A 19776-nucleotide genomic window follows, 5' to 3' on the forward strand; every position below is an offset into this window, starting at 1 on the left:
TGGAGGAGGGTGTGATTGTCTTTTTCTTTTGGCTTGTGAAAAATTTGGGGTTTATCCACTTTTTTGGACCTGTGGATATAAAACAAAAGTATTTTTGGGGCTGTGGACTTTTATTATTATTCCTTTTTGGTCACGGTTCTTCTTCTTTTTCTTTTTGTCCAATAGGTCACAGTTTCTTTTTATATTTTGGTCTATTAAGGAATACTTTTACAAAAGGGGAAAAAAGATCAAAACTTGGCCACTTTCTTGTCTCTAATTTCTCAATAATAGTTTAATGTACATAATTGAGACCCTCTATTTCTAGATTGTTCATTAATGGTGATTCCTATAAAGTAAGTAAACACTATATTTGTTTGCAATGCTTCAATTAAACTTAAAATGAATAAAAATCTAAGATGCTAATCAAATCGTTATATTGATTAATAACCTATTTTAAGTTGTTTTGAGAGAAGTAGACATTTAGACGAATGTAGTAATTCTATTGGCCATCAAATGATCAAAATGATATACTGTTTATGAATAAATAGACATTGTAAATAGATATAGTAATTTAATTGAATCATTAAAACGACAAAGAATCTATAATAATAATAATCAAATCGTTCAATCGATTAATTTCCTGTGTTATGACTATTATGAATATAGATAAATATAGTAATTTGATTCAACATTAAAATGTCTGAGAACTAAATACCAATATAGTACTTGTTAAAAAAATAATACTATAATAATGTATTTGTACACAACGACTTGATTTGTCAAAATCTTATTCTGACTTCATAAAATAAAAGTATGAATCATAAACGTATGCATTCAACACCGATATGACTAAGTTGGTAATCTCATCATTAAACCATTTTGAGCGTACTCGTTCAAAAAAATAATACTATAGTAATGTATTTGTACACAATGACTTGATTTGTCAAAATCTTATTCTGACTTTATAAAATCTAACTTTTATATGAATCATAAACGTATGCATTCAACAACAATAATCTCATCATTAAACGGTTAAACCATTTTGAGCTTAATTGATTTTGAGCTTTTGAAAATGAATGTTTGTAATTATGACATCATACTTTTGAGAGCTTTTAGTGTAAAAACTAGTTTTACCTTTTGCCATTGAAATTATTGCTGAATGACTGGGGGAATGGGACCCTCTAATAAATGCGGTTGTACTTTTTGGATCCTTGGTAGTTGGTTGGTACAGGCTTTTAGTTCACAGTTTCACGCCTGCGCATTTATGCTTTTCATCCGCGGTTGCGGGAGCAAATCACAAGCCCCAATTTCATTTACTTACTTATTTGATCAAATAAAAAACAAAAATAATAACAGTGAAATCCTAAGATCCTATTTAAAAAATAATAATAATAACAGTACATTTTCTATACTTTCATTGAGCTCTCATTTGTTTTATAGATTGGAATCTCGAAAAAGGAAAAAGGTTATATATAGTCCATGTTTAATAGTGTGTAGTTGGAAAAATGTTACCTTTTTTTTTTTGCTAGTACAATCCTTTTTTTTTAGGAAAATCAAACAATAATTCTATTGATAAAAGTCATACGATTGTACAATGTCAAGTTAGAAGGATCCGAAGACCTCTCAATTTACTCTACTACTCAATTATATTGCCAGTGCAATCCTGGTTACATTATTTGGTCGATTAAGCTCTTACAGTAGCAGTTTTTTTACTTGACTATTTATATTATAAAATAAATCGAAACTTGCAAATCAGCTTGTGTAGTTGTGTCGATCTGTAACCAAGTGCAATCAAAGGTTGCGTTGCAAAGAAATAGATGTTGTAAGAGTTGGGAGCCTTAAAAATGATTTTTTTTACATGGTTGTTTTGGAGATACTTAGGTCACAAGCAATTCAATTGGATAAAGCCATCTAAATTCTCTTAGTTTAGAAAACTTATTCATGTGAAGATGAGAAAAGAGGTTCCGTCTCGTGATGGCATCTATGTCAGCCTTGGTCGCGTGATGTCAGGGCTACAGTCAGACTGGCCTCAAAGGCTTGCTGATAGTTGTTCTCAGTTTGTCTCTTTGCTTGGAGTTTGACGGCATCGCTGCCGGATCTTGGTTTGTTGGGCGCTGTGGCATGTGGGATCGATGACGACACGGTGGGTCAAGGGGCAACGCATAGGTGATGGCTTTCATTGAGGCGTAGGCAGCGGAGTTGTTTGGTGGTGACTTGGTGCGGTGGAGATCAATCCTGGTAGGTTGGGTCTTTCCTATTGGGTTTCGCTGATGGCTCCGATTGACCGCATCGGGTGATGATGGTGGTGGTGTTCCTCGTAGCGGCGGCGGGGATGTTATGTTAGACTGTTGGCGGCTCAGCATAGTGTGACAGAGATTAGATTGGTTGCTTGCTGTTAGGCTTGGGCTAGAGCAAACTGTGGGCTAGCTATTGGGCTGTGACCTCTATTTTTAGTCTTTGTTTTAGCTAAATAATTCCCAATTTTTTTAGGGCCCTATGCTTGTTAGGTTAGATTACTTAATGAGCCCTAACGAATGTAGTTTTGCTTGTCTATTTGCTATGTTTTTTTTCTCGTAGCTTATAGGCTCGTTTTTAAGTGAGTGATAAGTTCGAATATAGTTGGTCTATCCTATATATCACTGTGGTTTCACCACGAAGCCTTGCTCTGTCCATTGTGAGGCAACGGGTAGATATGTAATGGCATATTTAGCATGAGTTTTATCAATGGAATTACCATTAATTAAAAAAAAATCTCTTAGTTTAGACAACTACCATTTCACTTAATTCATATTTCTTTTATTCATACAATTAACGCGTAATATTAGTTTGTGGTACGGTGTGGCTCATTCAATTTTCAAATGAAAAAAAAAAAAAAAAAAACCTAGGTGATCAATAATAACAATCTCAAATTCGCAAACCAAACTAAACATACCGCGCACGTGTTGCTTGAGATTCGAGAGACCTATTTGACAGTGTGAAAACTACTGAAATATTTCAAGGCTTGAATTTTATCTTACTCCCAAGAGTTAATTTATCAGAAAAATATATGATGTTATTAAACCAAGGCTTGAATTTTATCTTACTTCGAAGAGTTAATTTATCAGAAAAATATATGATGTTATTAAACCAAGTTTGAACAAGGGTAGTAGCCAAGACAAAGTTTGAATCGTCTACGACCTTCTTCTATTGAGTCTTGTTCAAGTTACTGAACGTTAGGTTAGACTGCTAGGAATGACTTGCAGGAATATTTCTTATTCAATCCACATTCAAAATCGTACTAAATTAAATCAATATATTAATGTCATTGATTGGACTTTACTTCAATCAGTGAATAAAAGTGGATCAATTGCCTTGACTTTACTTCAATCAGTGAAAGACACCAACCATTTATCCATGTTTTTGGAGATGAAGACATCGAGTACAGTTGAATATTGAGCAATTTCTATGAGGAAGATTCCCGAATTTTCACGAAGCACAGTAAGTTTCTACATAGATCATCGCAATATTGAAAGAAATGAAGAGGTCAAGAAAGCTAAGCTAGCTTGATGCACATGCCAAGTTCTCGTTTGAACATTATTTTCTGAATTTTATGATTTGAATTTTGAAGAGAACGTTTACCTACTTCGTTTCCATTGCTGTCACATCCATACTATTTATATTTATATCAAAACTATTGGCGAATTTAAACCATAATATATACGAGTTTTTAATAGACTAATTTGACTTACGGATGTTTAGAGACTTTTAAAACCTTGTTACATAAAGTCTACTAGGATCAAACCTCAGAGGAAGGAAAGATTTGCTTATCAACAAACTAATACAGCTATATCGATGAAGAGGACAATTGTGGACAAGACTATCGAGATCAAATACCCTTCTTCATTAAGCCCATTCAGAGGAATCCCTACTTGATGAGACGTGCCACATTCCAAAATACCATAACAGAGTAATACGCCTACGAGCGATAATACTGCACTTGCACTAATGAAAAGTTAGGGAGGATAAATTTGTTGTTAAAAACACAACTACCACCTCAAAACCACACCGTCAGTTTCTGGTTTGATTATTCCTCTCCCAATTCAGAGTTGAAATACGTCAACTAACCTCAAAATGTATGCATGGCTAGATATATATATATATATATATATATATGACAAGAATCACGGTTGTGTGAGATTAGTTACAATGTTATAAAGCGCGAAATGAAAATGAAATGGTATTAATGTGCAAAAGAATTGGAGAGTACTTGACTTCAGAAGATCTATGCTAGTGTCTAGGACGAGGAGGATGGTTTTGTATCTATGCTAGTTTTTGAGCGGTTCTGGCTGTGGCATGGCATGCATATGACCACCAAAATGTGCTCTGCTCCTCAATTTGATTCTCTGAAAATGAGGGAGAGAGAGAGAGAGATGATTGTCATTGTCTTGGTTAAAATTCACAGTGAAGAGACAAAACTAGTGTCCCTTGTTTTGGCTCAAATGAATGGACATTTCGGACTATAGGAACAGTACTCAACACGACATCACTGATCTTTCTGCGGCTCTAGTTACTTTTCACAAAGATAGCCAGAGTGTATTGACAGATAGCACACAAAGATTCAAACTAGGGTTTTTGGTTCGTCCTTGGGGCCTTAGGCTTATGGCCTTATGTGAACTCCTGTTTATCACATTGTATGACTTTCATCTCATGTATTTTTTATTCTTTTAGATAAAGTAGGTTAGTATATTCGAAAATTGTGACCTTAAAATTCGGTGTGAGAATCTTAAATTACAACACCAAAAAGACTTGAAAATTCATAAACAACACTAATTTAACCAAATGCTGATAAATTATTAAAATCATCCCGAACCAATGCATTGTGGTGCAGTTCTCAATTAATTATTAATATAGATATAGATACACAAACACCGAACCGCTACGATCAATATTAATCAAAATTCATATATTTATTACAAGTGACTATTTTCTATTGGTTATCGTAAATTCTATCCATTTTCAGTTTTTAAACCGAGTCCATCCCTACACTTTCTGTTGTACATCACATTAAAAAAAGACCAAAAAAAAAAAAAGAAAGGAAAAATCTTATTTTGCAGAAAATAAAAATCAAACAAATCAGGTAGGAACACATTACCGGGCCTAGTTTGAGCCCATCCCCTTGAGCCCAACTCTAGCCATAGCCCTAATCTCCCAACTCTTTCTTTACTCTCCAGCAGCCCACGTATTCTTCATTTTCTTCTTCTTCAATCTTCACCTGCTCACACTGCACAGACCCATCAGCATCACCGATTATCTCAGGTAACTTGTCTCCGCTCTCTGGTGATGATAATTGCTGCGCTAAAACCTATAATCATCTTTCCCCTTTTGATTGATTTGGCTCTGTGAAGTATATGTCACTTTTTTTTTTTTTTTTTTTTTGCTTTCCTCTTTGTAAAGTTTTGAACTTTCAGATTTGAAAATGAAATTTGGGGAGGTATATGTGAAGTAGATAGCTAAAGAACAATGCTTTATCAAGAATTAAAAACATATGAATCGGTTACTTTGCTATCCCTCAATCTTATTTCCTTTTTCCTCTAGTATCTTCCAGCCTACCCATTATCTGCATATAAAATGTACCAAGAATGATGTATCAAGTAATGAGGCAAGTTCAAAATGTAAGAGGAAGCACAGACCCAAGATGTAGGTGCTGCTATTAAGCGTAAGCTCTGGACTGGATTCACACACAGTAATTTTTTTTTTTTTTCCTGATTGCTGTGGACAATGCGATGTTTTTTTAGGCCTTTAGATAAAAATAGGTTGGAGAAAATTGATAAAGGTGGATTCTTTTTTTCTGGAGGGAGGATTTCCCCACATAGAAAGGTTCTTGTTTGAACTAGGGAGAGGTACAGAGTTGATTTGCTCTTGAAAACAAGTTTCAGAGCAAACTCATCTCTTCCGGTTAGAAATGCAACTATTTGAGCTATAATTTAGTTAACATAGGCAATATGCTGCAACAGAGAAGTTCCTATATAACAGTGGAGTTCTGTAATTTTCGGGTTTGTTGTACATTTTGGAAGTTCTATATCGCGAGATATTTAGGGAGTGGATTGTCATTTTTTATAAGATTTGAGGGGAGTGATTGTGTTGCTCTTTCATTGGAATGCCATTTTGGTTAGTGTTTTGAAGGAATTCGAGTACACTAACCCGAGCTAATAATCTTTCTCATCAAAACAGGTGTTTGATTTTTCCCTTAGAGTTGGAGTGTGCAATGAGAAAGAATATTTTCCATGAACCACGTGTACAAGTTCCACGCTTGGCTTATCAAAACTGGCCAACAGAATCACCCTCCCTCCCTTCGACGCATCCTACTATGGTGTGCTGCCACACCATCCCCGAAAAGCTTATCCTACTTCCGCGCTCTCTTTGCCTACATTCCCTCTCCGGACACCTTTGCTTATAACACCATCATCAGAGCTCATGTAGCAGACTCTTCTCCTTCCCATGCAGTCTCCTTCTTTACCCAATGCGTCAGCGAGGTGTTCTACCCGATAACTTCACCTTCCCATTTCTTCTCAAGGCTTGTGCTCACCTCCAACTGGGTCAAGATGTTAGATGTCCATGCTCTTATTCTTAAGCTTGGCTTCCATTCAGACATATATGTTCAGAATGCATTAGTTAGTTTTTACGGGGGTTGTGGGTCGGTTGAGCTTGCATTGAATGTGTTCCATGCAATGCATCAGAAAGACTTGGTTTCTTGGTCATCCATGACAACGGCTTTTCCAATGAGGCCCTTGCATTATTTCGGCAAATGCAGCTTGCCAAGAATGTAATGCCAGATGAGGTCACTATGCTTAGTGCGATATCCGCTGTTTCGAGCTTAGGGGCACTGGAATTGGGTCAGTGGGTTCATGACTTTATAAACAAAAGTCGACTAAAACTTACCGTATCATTGGGTACTGCATTGATCGACATGTATTCGCGTTGTGGATCTGTTGATAAATCTACTGAAATTTTTGATGAAATGTCATTGAAGAATGTACAGACATGGACAGCATTGAGTACTGGCCTTGCTGTGCATGGCTGCAGTAGAGAAGACTAAGGGTCTTTTATGAGATGAAAAAAGCTGGCTTGCAGCCAGATCATATGTCTATAACTGGGATTTTAGTGGCATGTAGTCATGGTGGACTTGTGGAAGATGGTTGGAGAGTTTTCAAAAGCATGAAGAATGAGTATGGCCTGGAGCCAAGGCTTGAGCATTATGGTTGTATGGTTGACCTCCTTGGCCGGGCCGGTTTGCTTTCCGAAGCCTATGAATTTGTAGAGAAAATGCCAATAAGGCCAAATTCTGTGATTTGGAGGACCCTTCTCGAAGCATGTGTAAATCATAACAATCTTGTGTTGGCTAAGAAAGTGAAGAAGAGGTTGAACAAGCTAGATCGTTATCATGATGGTGATTATGTGCTTTTATCTAATGTTAGGAATTCAATGAGGGCAAGGAGAGTTAACAAGAAAGCTGGTGCTAGTTCAATTAGTGTAGACCAAATCATTCATGAGTTCATTTCAGGGGATAACTCTCATCCCCAATCACAGGATATTAGAGATTTCTTAGACAGAATATTTGAAAGTATAAAAGACACGGGATATACTCCCCTTACATCGAATGTATTGCATGACATTGAAGAGGAGGAGAAGGAGCATACTCTTGGTTATCATAGTGAGAAATTGGCTGTGGCTTTTGCACTTCTGAGTGTCAAGGATACTAGGACCATTAGGGTCATGAAGAATATTCGAATCTGTTGTGACTGCCATTCTTTCATGAAGCATGTTTCAGCCAAATTTGGTAGAGAAATTATTGTTCGCGATCGAAATCGGTTCCATCATTTTATCAATGGATCATGTTCTTGTCAAGATTATTGGTGACAGATGGTCCATAGTTGCTCTTCTCGTCTATTGCCTTGTAATAAAATCTATCATCACTCCATCATTTCTTCACCTTTATGAGGAAATTTCTATAATTTGCATTTTATGGAACTGAGATTACAAGAGGGCCTTTACCTTCAGATACATTATTGGAAGCTTTAGTCAAACTAATTGTCACTGTATGATCAAATATTGTCAGGCAAAGCAAGGTCCTTCAGTTAATTGTGAATCACTCAAAAGTCATGGAGTTGATGGTCATTGGATTTCTAGCAGAATTAATGTTCATTATTATGTGTTTTAGTCAAAAATAGTCTCGAAGTTTCATACTTTTTGCTTATTCATGGTTCAGTGGCTCACTATTCTGAATATTACTTAAAGTTTTGAAAGAATTTCACTATTGCATGAGAAAACCTTTTTACTTTTTAATTCATACTAATTATCCATTTCTGATGGTTTCATTTATGTCAATTTGTGATACATTATACTGATCATACCTTTTGGTTTAGCAGATAGCAAACAATAACATATAGCAAACAGCCTTTGATCCATATACACTGAGCCAAGAAATGAAGGAAGAAGAAGTGAATCGATGCCAGATACAGGAATGGTACCCTAAGTTTAAATCCGTGTCTATCAAAACACGGATTCATGAACTTCCAGAATCCTTTGTCCAGTATCTTCTTGATGATTCAGGGCCCTTCCTTCTTCCAGTTTCCATCTCAAATGAAGATGCGTTACCTAACAGAATTCATAATCCAGAGGAGGAAGATGACTATCAAGTAGTAGAAGGATCTGATGATGAGTCAGAGCAGCCTTCGTTGCCCCCTTCTTTTCCTGAACTTGAGTTGGAGATTAAGGAATCCATTGCATCGCTTGGAGGTGCTGTGTTCCCGAAGCTAAACTGGAGTGCACCAAAAGATTCTGCTTGGATTAGCACAACAGGGACTCTCAGGTGCTCTTCCTTCAGTGAGATTGCACTGTTGCTACGATCATCTGACTCACTGGTGCATGATTTGTGTCATGCATATGATTCCTGCAATGACAAGACCTCCTCACGGCCCAAGAGCTTCTTCCTTGCTCTCCGTAAATGGTACCCATCCCTTCAGCCAGAGATGGAATTCCGCTGCTTTGTAAGGAATCAGAATTTAGTTGGAATTTCCCAACGCGAGGCCACAACCTTCTACCCTTCTCTGCTTGAAAGCAAAGAGCATCTTGGAGTGTTGATTGAAGACTTCTTTATGGAAAATTTAAGGTCAAGATTTGAGTCAGAAAATTACACCTTTGATGTGTATGTGGTGAAGGACGAGCGAGTTAAGGTTATGGATTTCAACCCTTGGGGAGCATTTACACTGCCTCTGATGTTTACATGGGAGGAACTGGAACAGAATGATAATGAACAAGGAGATGGTGTGGACTTCAGAATTGTGGAGAGCCAGTGTGGTGTTAGGCCAGGTTTGAAGACAGCAGTGCCCTACGATTATGTGGACACTAGCTCCGGGAGTGGCTGGGACCAGTTTTTCAGGAACGCCAATGAAGAGTTACAGCGTCAAAGTAGGTCTCCTGAAGCAGGTGCTTAAGGTCCTTCATTGCTTGGACAAGAATGAAAAAATGCATTTACATTGTTAGATGATACTCCTCGAGTCTAGGTGTTGTTGCCATTTTACGTATTTGATACTCGGGCAGGAGTAGGACTGGGTTGAACTACCTTGGGTGTAGAAACCAACATATGAAATTTTTAAAGTTCTTTCATTTCACTTGGTACTTTAAGGCTTTCCTATGGTGTATTAGAGGTGCTTCTCTGCATCAAGAATCAAGTGTTTTGTTGCTTTTCTATAGGTTTTTTGTTTTTCTTGTTTAAATTTGTTTATTGAGTGAAGAGTGGAAATGCTTAGTGTATAGTAACTGGAGTCGATTCAATTTTAGAGAAGCTCAACCAAAACCCTAATTGAACGGAGAGCAAGTCCATGAAGTTTGAGTTCTGAACCAGTTTGCTTTGATTCTCTCTAGGCCTCGTTGGGTTCGCGAAAGATAAAGAATTCTTGCTTTGATTCCCATGAAGTTTGTAACTTATGCAACAAAAAGAGTGAGGAGAAATGAATCTCTTGGAGGCACGGGAAGATTCACTCTCTCTTTTTCACTTCCACGGTGAAATTTTTTTCTTTTCTTGCGCTTATCAAGTACGGAAAATGAATGAGTTTTTTTTTCCATATCTTCCGTAAACCAAATGACACCCTATTATAAACAAAAAAATTGGTTATCAAAGTATTAACTGTATACGCACTTCCACACCAGTTGGCTAATTGGAAAGGGGCTTTACTATAATCGAATTGACTGTGGGCCTAGGAAGCCTTTGAGGACACCGTGTGATTGAACAATAAAAATAAAAAAAAAAAATCAAATTGATTTGTTTTTTTAAACATTAATCAAAATAAGACTTCCTAAATAATTAAGCATGAACTTGTTTTATTGGGTCTGAATAAGAACACATCAAATGTCAATGCACCGATGCAACACAGCCACCATTACGTATTTCTATATTTCTCGGTCAAATATACGTAATTATTTTTCTTTTACTCGAATACATGACTTTCCAAATAGGAAGTCATTGTCTTACCACCCCACGTTCCCATCCAACCAAACACACACATTCAGACTCACGTAATTACTTATTTACGAGCCTTTTATTTTTATTTCGTTAAGTTTATTTTGTTTTGAAGGGGAAATACGACAAACTTATTTCCTTAAAGTTTTATTGATACATAAATGGTAATAAAGTGTGCCACCACTTCGAGCCAATACTTAATTTGGATATAGCTCTCTTCAAGAGGTGTTTTTCACAAACAGATGATCGAACGCCGCACCTCTTTTAAATATCTAACTCATATTCGTCCAACTTGCGGGCTTAGCCAAGTTTTCGCTAGACCAAACTGCTCGGGTACCTTATTTCCTTAAAAGTTGATAAAATGAGGTTCGCTGTATTACTTGAAAAAGGAAAAAGAAAGAAATAAATACGTGTATGTATTCTTCATATATGTAATTCCAGAAGAAGCGCGAGGCGGTGAGAGAGAGAGTGAGACTAGTGTGTGATAGTAGAGAAGAGAATAGAAGAGGGTTTTTGCTAGGGCTACCCAACTCCGCCATTGAAGATGAGCGTCTGGAACTACGTCGTCACGGCCCACAAGCCCACCAACGTCACCCATTCCTGCGTCGGCAATTTCACCGGCCCTCAGGAGCTCAATCTCATCATTGCGTAAACCTCTCTCTCTTTGATTTGCTTTGAATTCTTTGATTCCGCTAGGGTTTCGATAACGCATCTTTTCATTTTCTCATCGTCTATCAAATTTTTGGAGGCTTTGTTTGCTTTTTAGGGTCTGTGTGCTTGGTGGAGTAAGGGTTTTGAGGCTTCTGTGTATTCTGGTTCTTCAATTAGCTATGTGTGTTGATTTGATTTAGTGTCTATGTGGTGGTTTATATTTGTTTTTGGTTATGTTAGGTTTAGAAAATTGGTGGAGGAAGTTACTGAGAGTCATGAAATGTGTAGAGGCTCGGATTTCGTGGATAATGTAGCAATTGAGTCTCAACTTATTTTGTTTTTCTCTGCATAATTTTTTGCAATTTTGTATAAGCCTAAATTTTCCTGGCAAGTGATGAAATATTTAGGCATGGAACTTCGAATTCGTTTTTCTTTCCTTTGCTTTTTTTTTCCCCAGAAAACTATGCGTAGATACCTTTGATGACTGTTGAAACACAAAGAGGTGTAAAAGAAATGAGTTTATGGTCTTGCAAGTGCGTATAGCTTCAGCGAAAATCATTGTATTATTATGTTTGTATTTGACTAAGTTGTTTAGATGTACTTAATGATATAATTCATTTTCTTCGCAAGATTTCATATGAGAGTGCTTTCTTATCCATCCATTTTGTTTAATTTTGTGGCCAGGAAATGCACACGGATTGAAATTCTTCTACTTACTCCTCTGGGTTTGCAGGTACATTTAATTATTATGCTGAAAAGGAAGTTATAGATTACATTTATTAGCTTGCTTTCTTTGGTTTTTGGGTTGGGGAAGGGCTCTAAGCGGTTAACTTAAAATTATCAAATGTATAAGTTAAGACAAAAACTTTCCTAGTTAGGACTAGGCTCTAGTAGCAGGAATTAAGCTAAATTTTCTTTTGCAGCCTGTCTTGGATGTGCCGATATATGGACGAATTGCAACCCTTAAACTTTTTCGGCCACATGTAAGTGTTATTTAATACTTTTTCTCTATACTGGTATTTGTTTTATTCATCTTTCTGATACGCTAGTTTTCATCAGGGTGAAGCCCAGGATTTTCTGTTTATTGCAACAGAAAGATACAAGTTTTGTGTCCTTCAGTGGGATGTTGAGACGCAGGAGCTTATTACCAAGTAATATATGGATTTTAGTCGACTGTAATCTAGCAATGATACCTTTTCCTCTTCACATTTCTTTAACAAATGTATGCCACTATCTTGTAGGGCAATGGGTGATGTCTCAGATCGTATAGGTCGTCCTACAGACAGCGGTCAGGTGGGTCTATTATATGGTCATGAATTCTGTAGTAGTTAGTATGTGTAAAGCGTGTCTCTTCTTTTCTGTTTTTTTCTTTTTTTTTCTTTTTCTTTTTCACAGTAAAACCATATTTTATTTTTAATTGGGCAGTTCACAAAAATTTATACATTTGCTTTACCTATGAATCTGCAGATTGGTATAATAGATCCAGATTGCAGATTAATTGGACTTCATTTGTATGATGGCTTGTTTAAGGTACGTGGTTTTGGACTAATTTTTTCTTACTATCAAAAGGAGCCTTATACTGTTCTTCATTTTTCTAGTACATTCAGTAGTTTAGACAGGAACCTCACAACTTGTTTGTTTTGGCAGGTTATTCCTTTCGACAATAAAGGGCAGCTGAAGGAAGCATTTAACATTAGGTATTTTTTGTCTGTCATCTAGTAATATACTAGTTGATTATTTTTCTGTGATTGAATTAGTCATGACGTGTATTTAAAATGTACTAAAGTTGGCAGGTGATAGTACAACTGTGCATCGTACATCATGTTCTATATTCTTCATTCTATCCTTTTGAATTGGTGCTTCTACATAATTGTATAACTATATATTTTGATGGTAACTTTTCAGGCTTGAGGAACTTCAAGTTTTAGATATCAAGTTTCTTTATGGTTGTTCAAAACCCACAATTGTAGTTCTTTACCAGGTAGGTCTCTACATTGTTATGTTTGTTATGTTGCTGTATTGACTTAAAGATTGTGTATGAAGTCTGTGGGCAATATTATGCAGGCATGTATTAGTGTACATGCAGTCATAGATCAGAATTTTGGTAGAAAGTAGAAACAAGACATGGCTAGGTCAAGGAGATGGAGTTTCTACATGTATATATAAACCATCTTTATTTCTTATAATTCTAAGTTAACAAAACTTTGGGCCTGAGTTTTGATTCCATCTTAGTGTTACTAGATTTCCTGGATATCCTGGGTCTATAATAAAAGTTGTGGAAGTCTTTAGGGGTATATTGGAAAACTCTTGCAGTATCAACTTAGTGTATACCATGTAATTCTATGACTCTGCTCAGGGCTTGTAAATGGTCAGAGATGCATTCTTGTGTGATTAATGTTCTTTTTGCTGTTATCGGTTCTGTGTGCTATCTGTGGATATCTGTCGTGCACAGTTTGTTATGTCAAACAGTATAGGAGTGCTTGGGACAGAGGTTTCATTTGTTTTAATATGGTTCACTAATTGCAGGATAACAAGGATGCCCGCCATGTCAAAACATATGAGGTTGCTCTGAAGGATAAAGATTTTGTCGAGGGTCCTTGGTCACAGAACAACCTTGACAATGGGGCTGAGTTGTTAATACCAGTTCCTCCACCACTATGCGGTGTTCTAATTATTGGAGAGGAAACAATTGTTTACTGCAGCGCCAATGCATTTAAAGCAATCCCCATAAGACCGGTAGGTTATAGTTATTATCTGAGTTTTAAGTGTCTGATTACAAGTTTCTAAAAAAGTTGCATATTGGAATGGTTATAGATGTATCATTACTTCATTAGTCTTTTTTTTTTTTTGGTCATTTTCTAGTCCATCACAAGAGCCTATGGAAGAGTGGATGCAGATGGTTCTAGGTATCTACTTGGTGATCACGCTGGGCTACTTCACCTACTTGTTATAACTCATGAGAAAGAAAAGTGAGTTCAAATTCATTTCTTAAATCTTCTAGTTTGTGATTGTAATGTTTTGTAGTTTAGAGTTGTGGACTTTATTTGTTGGTTCAAGGTTTGATCTCCTCATATGTTGTAGGGTGACTGGACTCAAGATCGAGCTCTTGGGTGAAACATCGATTGCATCTACAATCTCTTATCTTGATAATGCATTCGTCTATATTGGATCAAGCTATGGGGACTCACAGGTGACCAACTCAGCTACTTAGAAATGTGTAAAGAGTCAGCAATGTTTTGTTGGAACAATAACTATTTGTTTAGGAAAGAATAAGAGTCATGGGTAATTTAAAATTGGCATCATACATACAGATCATTATGATATTTCACGGAAAAGTACTGTTTTTTTTTTTTAAATTTTTTTTTAATTTATATTTAAATTGTTAGTGTTTACCTTGTATCAGGCATTTCCAAGTTTTGCTCTTAAAGTCCAGGCTTGAGGATTAGAGTATTATATCTGTCTTATTCACACATACTGCGCAAAAGAAAGTGTACTCATCTCTGTTCATATTAAAAAGAGAGAGAAAGAGACTAACCTCAATTTATTAGGTCAACTAAGAGATGATGCAGTAAAGTTAAAATAATTGGAGGTATTTGATTGATTGCAAACAGGAGATTGTAAGAGAATTAGGTTGATATCGTCGAAGAGGGAACGTTAGTGGTTTCTCAGTTTCTCCTCCTAGATTGCTGAGTTCAAGCATGGAAAATGTTTGATTCTAGTGATGCTTTCTATGGTTTATTCATTAAATCCAACCCTATTTAAAGTTTTTTTTTTCCCCAATTGAAAACAGTCTCAATGATTTTCTGTCTTGGTGGTATGGTCACGTGTACCTGTTGTGGTTCATGAAGTTTTAAGTGCACTAAGTACATCACTGTGATTTTGATTTGCTCTACATTTTCAATAATGATTTGCATTGTACAATAATTAACACTTCAATGTGAATGCAAACATACAGCTTGTAAAGCTGAATGTACAGCAGGATGCAAAAGGTTCATATGTCGAAGTTTTGGAAAGGTATGTCAACTTGGGGCCAATAGTTGACTTCTGTGTGGTTGATCTTGAGAGACAAGGCCAAGGCCAAGTGGTAACTTGCTCTGGTGCTTACAAAGATGGTTCTCTTCGTGTTGTTCGAAATGGAATTGGAATCAATGAACAGGTTTGACTCTTTCAATCATTTCCTGTTTATCCAAAGTTCCATTTAAGCATTTTCATGTCATTCTTGCATGCTGATACAAGTCATTTTGCTTTATTAATGACTTGGAACAGGCATCAGTTGAGCTTCAAGGTATCAAGGGAATGTGGTCATTAAGATCGTCCACTGATGATCCACATGACTTCTTCCTGGTTGTTAGCTTTATCAGTGAGACGCGTATTTTGGCAATGAATATGGAGGATGAGCTGGAAGAAACCGAGATACAGGGCTTCTCTTCTCAAGTGCAAACTTTATTTTGTCATGATGCTGTCTTCAATCAACTTGTGCAGGTAGGTTATCAAATTCTTCTCATCACTTGGCCTTTCCTAGTTACAGGCAAAGTCTGTATGTGGATTAATATATGGAAATATTCCATGTCTGAAGCCTTAGTTATAATCATGACTCAAACCGGTTGTTGAAAAAGTAAAACTGGTTGTTTAGATATAGGTTTATTCTTAAAGTTCAGTATGCATTGACCTTATGAGGTTGCCACCAGGTGCACCACTAATGTAGTGGATTAACCATCACTTGTATGCGAGAATGAAAAATCGTTTGGGAATAGTTGCAGGCTTTTTCAATGCTTACTGCTCAATGCAGTTAATGATTATTGCATTACTGGTTCAAAGTGGTTTTAGTGTTTGACTTAACCATCCATTGACTTTTGGAATAGTTATATTGTTCTATTTTTTTTATGGAATTGTTCTCTTTCCTATAAAAAAAATTTGATGCTTAGTTTTTCTTTTCTGAAATATTGCATTTTGTGGATAATCTGGACTGTGATGATTTTATTAAAGATCGAAAAGTACAGTATCTAATGCATGCTGGCTGATGAATTGACATCACAGGTCACTTCAAGCTCGGTGAGGCTAGTCAGTTCTACATCTAGGGATCTGAAGAATGAGTGGCATGCTCCAGCAGGCTATTCGATTAATGTTGCAACAGCTAATGCCACCCAGGTTTGGTTTCTGTTTCTATACATTTGTGCATGAGCCGCATATCTGCTGTTTTCTAGCATGGTGCTATCCCTGTTTGGGAGACGTCTGCATTTACATGTAGTTTGGCCCATTGTTGATCATTCAACCGTTTGATTCTTTATGGTCTTGTATGGCAGGTTTTATTGGCAACTGGAGGAAAGCATTTAGTTTATTTAGAAATTGGTGATGGGGTCTTGATAGAGAAGAAGTATGTACAGTTGGACTTTGAGATCTCATGCCTTGACATAAACCCCATAGGTGAAAATCCTAATTATAGCCAGCTAGCAGCTGTTGGAATGTGGACAGATATAAGTGTGCAAATATACTCTCTTCCTGATCTAAACCGCATCACAAAGGAGCATTTGGGAGGAGAGATCATACCTCGTTCTGTTCTTCTCTGTACTTTTGAAGGGGTATGTCTGGTCTCGTGGTTTCTTTGCTAAATCTTTCTCACTTATACACATTCTTGTTATCATTGATCATAAATACTATTGAGGAGCGACTCTATAGCAAGTTTGATCGGTTATAACTAATATTATTACCTTGTGCAATCCATCTAGTTTATGGCACATATTGGCGTTTTAATCATTTGGGAGTTTGCTGTATAGATGGTGAATTTGTATACATGTTTGTCTTTCTTTTATTTCTATGCAAAGTGTTTTAAGTAAATTATTGTTTTTTTTTTTTTTCAGATATCCTATCTGCTATGTGCTCTTGGTGATGGACACCTCTTAAACTTTACACTGAACACAACTACTGGCGAATTAACAGACAGGAAGAAAGTCTCTCTTGGGACGCAGCCCATTACACTCCGTACTTTCTCATCTAAGAATACTACTCATGTGTTTGCTGCATCGGATAGACCAACTGTCATCTACAGTAGTAACAAGAAACTGCTTTACAGCAATGTAAATTTGAAAGAAGTCAGCCATATGTGCCCATTCAACTCTGCTGCTTTCCCAGACAGGTACCTTACTCCCTCTACCCTTCACTCTTATTTATTTTTCTTTGTTTTCTGCATCCTACCAACTTGGTATATATCCAAGTATTTTATCCTTTTTCCTATTTCAGTTTATGATCCAATGTAACGTCCTAATGATATATCTACATAACAATTGGGGAGAGTTAGGTTCTGGGAATTTTAATGGGCCTCTGTTTCTGGAGACTTTAATGAGTACTCTTTTCTCTTTTCTTTCTTGGAAAACGGTTATAGTTTATGGTTCTTTGTCTAGGCTGGTTTGGTGGCAGTCGAGCCTACTTCTCTGCTGCTCGAATCAACTTCTTTAGTTTTTTTTTTTTTTTTTTTTCTGTGGACTCCTTGTCCACTTTTTGTATCATGCTTTTTATGATTGGAGAGCGTAATAATCAGTAGAAAATTCTAATTTCATTTTCTTCTTTTCTGTGAACAACAGCCTTGCGATTGCTAAAGAAGGTGAACTTACCATTGGCACAATTGATGACATCCAGAAGCTTCATATCCGTTCTATTCCTCTAGGGGAGCATGCTCGCCGCATCTGCCATCAGGAGCAGTCGAGGACCTTTGCAATATGTAGTGTAAAAAATAATCAGACTGGTGCAGAAGATTCTGAAACACACTTCATCCGTTTGTTAGATGACCAAAGTTTTGACCTCGTGACGTATTATCAACTCGATGCTTTCGAGTATGCTTGTTCCATACTTAGCTGTTCCTTCTCAGATGATAGTAATGTATATTACTGTGTTGGGACTGCATATGTTCTGCCAGAAGAAAATGAGCCGACCAAGGTAGGATGGCAAATAAATCATTTTATTGATTTGTGCCGCATTGGTGACTTGCTGACTTCATTCTAACACAAAAACTGACTTTCATGATACGTTCATAAAAAAATTATTGCAGGGTCGCATTCTGGTTTTCCTGGTCGAAGATGGGAAGCTGCAGCTCATTGCTGAGAAGGAAACTAAGGGATCTGTTTATTCTTTGAATGCTTTCAATGGAAAATTACTTGCTGCCATCAATCAAAAGATACAATTATACAAGTGGACACTCCGGGATGATGGTACTCGTGAGCTGCAGTCTGAATGTGGACATCATGGTCACATACTTGCCCTCTACGTACAAACTCGTGGAGACTTCATTGTTGTTGGTGATTTAATGAAGTCGATTTCGTTACTAATCTATAAGGTATAGCCATCCCCCTCATATGACAAACTACTAATTCATCAAGAATTCTCATCTTTTTACTTATTGAAAGCATGGTTAGTCCCAGATCTGGAAATATAACATTTTATCTTTTGCACTAAAAAACAATTTGTTCTTGTCTTACAGCACGAGGAAGGTGCCATCGAGGAGCGAGCCCGAGACTACAATGCAAATTGGATGTCCGCTGTAGAGATCCTTGATGATGATGTTTACCTTGGCGCTGAAAATTTTTACAACCTCTTTACTGTTAGGAAAAATAGTGAAGGTGCGACTGATGAGGAACGGGGCCGTCTTGAGGTTGTTGGAGAGTATCACCTTGGGGAATTTGTCAATCGGTTTCGGCATGGTTCTCTTGTCATGCGCTTGCCAGATTCTGATGTGGGCCAGATTCCTACTGTGATATTTGGCACTGTTAATGGCGTAATTGGAGTTATTGCTTCACTTCCTCAAGAACATTACTCCTTTCTAGAGAAGCTTCAGACAAACTTGAGGAAGGTGATAAAGGGTGTTGGAGGATTGAGCCATGAGCAGTGGAGATCATTCTGCAATGAGAAGAAGACCTCAGACACCAAAAATTTCTTGGATGGCGATCTTATTGAGTCATTCCTTGATCTCAGCCGTGGGAAGATGGATGAAATTTCAAAACAAATGAGTGTTCCCGTGGAGGAGCTCTGCAAGAGAGTAGAAGAGCTGACAAGGTTGCACTGATGGTGTTTTGAATTGTTCTTTTATCTCTCCCAGTTATGCAACGCTGAGTGACTGTTTTATGTTTCACATTTTCTTTTAGTTTCGGTACATATGTGTTGTCTTTGATGCGCTATTTGTAAAATACTTCTGCCTGGAAATTTACTTCGAAGATGCATCTTTTGCGTTATGTAGTAAATTTCAAGAAGAGAAGAAAAAATGAATATGCTCTATCGTGAGTCTCGTAACTTGTGAGATAGCCTGCAGCATTTAACAGTTGTCACGCCCCCACATGACGTTCATGTTTGAGAAGGAGAGTGATTTATCAAGTTGATAAGCTCTGTTAATGTTGCATGAGGAAGAAGAATGTCGAAGGGGTACTGATTGCGGTTGAGACAATTCACATTTGCTTCTTATTCCTACGTTTTCTTTTGTTAACTCCTTCAGTGGCCTTTGAATGTGAATCGTAGTTAGAATACTCATACAAACGTTTTGATATCTAACATTCTAACTCATGTTATATTAGTGGCACACTTAACGTCCGCTCCACTTGTTATACGTTGTTACCTCATTTGAGGATCCAGTTTAAGCTTTTGAATCTTGTGATTATTGAGCAGAG

General features: G+C 37.0%; 4 protein-coding genes across 5 annotated transcripts; all 4 read left to right on the forward strand.

Moving 5' to 3' along the window:
* The first annotated feature begins 5141 nt into the window (after window positions 1-5141).
* On the forward strand, window positions 5142-9714 carry LOC133729179 (uncharacterized). Of its 2 annotated transcripts, none has more exons than XM_062156663.1 (2): window positions 5142-5274; window positions 8385-9714. In XM_062156663.1, the coding sequence occupies exon 2, from the start codon at window positions 8442-8444 to the stop codon at window positions 9450-9452; it is 1011 nt and encodes a 336-aa protein (XP_062012647.1). In that variant the 5' UTR covers window positions 5142-5274; window positions 8385-8441; the 3' UTR covers window positions 9453-9714. The 2 variants fall into 2 exon arrangements, with proteins under 2 accessions (XP_062012647.1, XP_062012648.1); XM_062156664.1 differs by lacking the exon at window positions 5142-5274 and adding an exon at window positions 5554-5674.
* Window positions 6243-7054, forward strand: LOC133731244 (pentatricopeptide repeat-containing protein At2g29760, chloroplastic-like). The gene is made up of 2 exons (XM_062158663.1): window positions 6243-6704; window positions 6770-7054. The coding sequence occupies exons 1-2, from the start codon at window positions 6243-6245 to the stop codon at window positions 7052-7054; spliced, it is 747 nt and encodes a 248-aa protein (XP_062014647.1).
* Window positions 7069-7875, forward strand: LOC133731245 (pentatricopeptide repeat-containing protein At4g21065-like). Its single transcript, XM_062158664.1, has one exon. It carries the CDS (start codon window positions 7069-7071, stop codon window positions 7873-7875), a length of 807 nt encoding a protein of 268 aa, XP_062014648.1.
* A 1141-nt stretch (window positions 9715-10855) lies between the features above and the next one.
* LOC133729180 (DNA damage-binding protein 1) lies at window positions 10856-19399 on the forward strand. Its single transcript, XM_062156665.1, has 19 exons — window positions 10856-11125; window positions 11813-11861; window positions 12052-12111; window positions 12188-12279; window positions 12370-12421; window positions 12596-12658; window positions 12776-12825; window positions 13034-13109; window positions 13655-13864; window positions 13991-14097; window positions 14210-14318; window positions 15084-15284; window positions 15395-15610; window positions 16166-16276; window positions 16432-16707; window positions 16987-17261; window positions 17707-18058; window positions 18171-18455; window positions 18600-19399. Exons 1-19 carry the CDS (start codon window positions 11022-11024, stop codon window positions 19179-19181), a joined length of 3270 nt encoding a protein of 1089 aa, XP_062012649.1. The 5' UTR covers window positions 10856-11021; the 3' UTR covers window positions 19182-19399.
* Window positions 19400-19776: the final 377 nt, after the last annotated feature.

Source organism: Rosa rugosa, chromosome 2, assembly GCF_958449725.1.
Source record: "Rosa rugosa chromosome 2, drRosRugo1.1, whole genome shotgun sequence".
Taxonomy (NCBI): Eukaryota; Viridiplantae; Streptophyta; class Magnoliopsida; order Rosales; family Rosaceae; genus Rosa; species Rosa rugosa.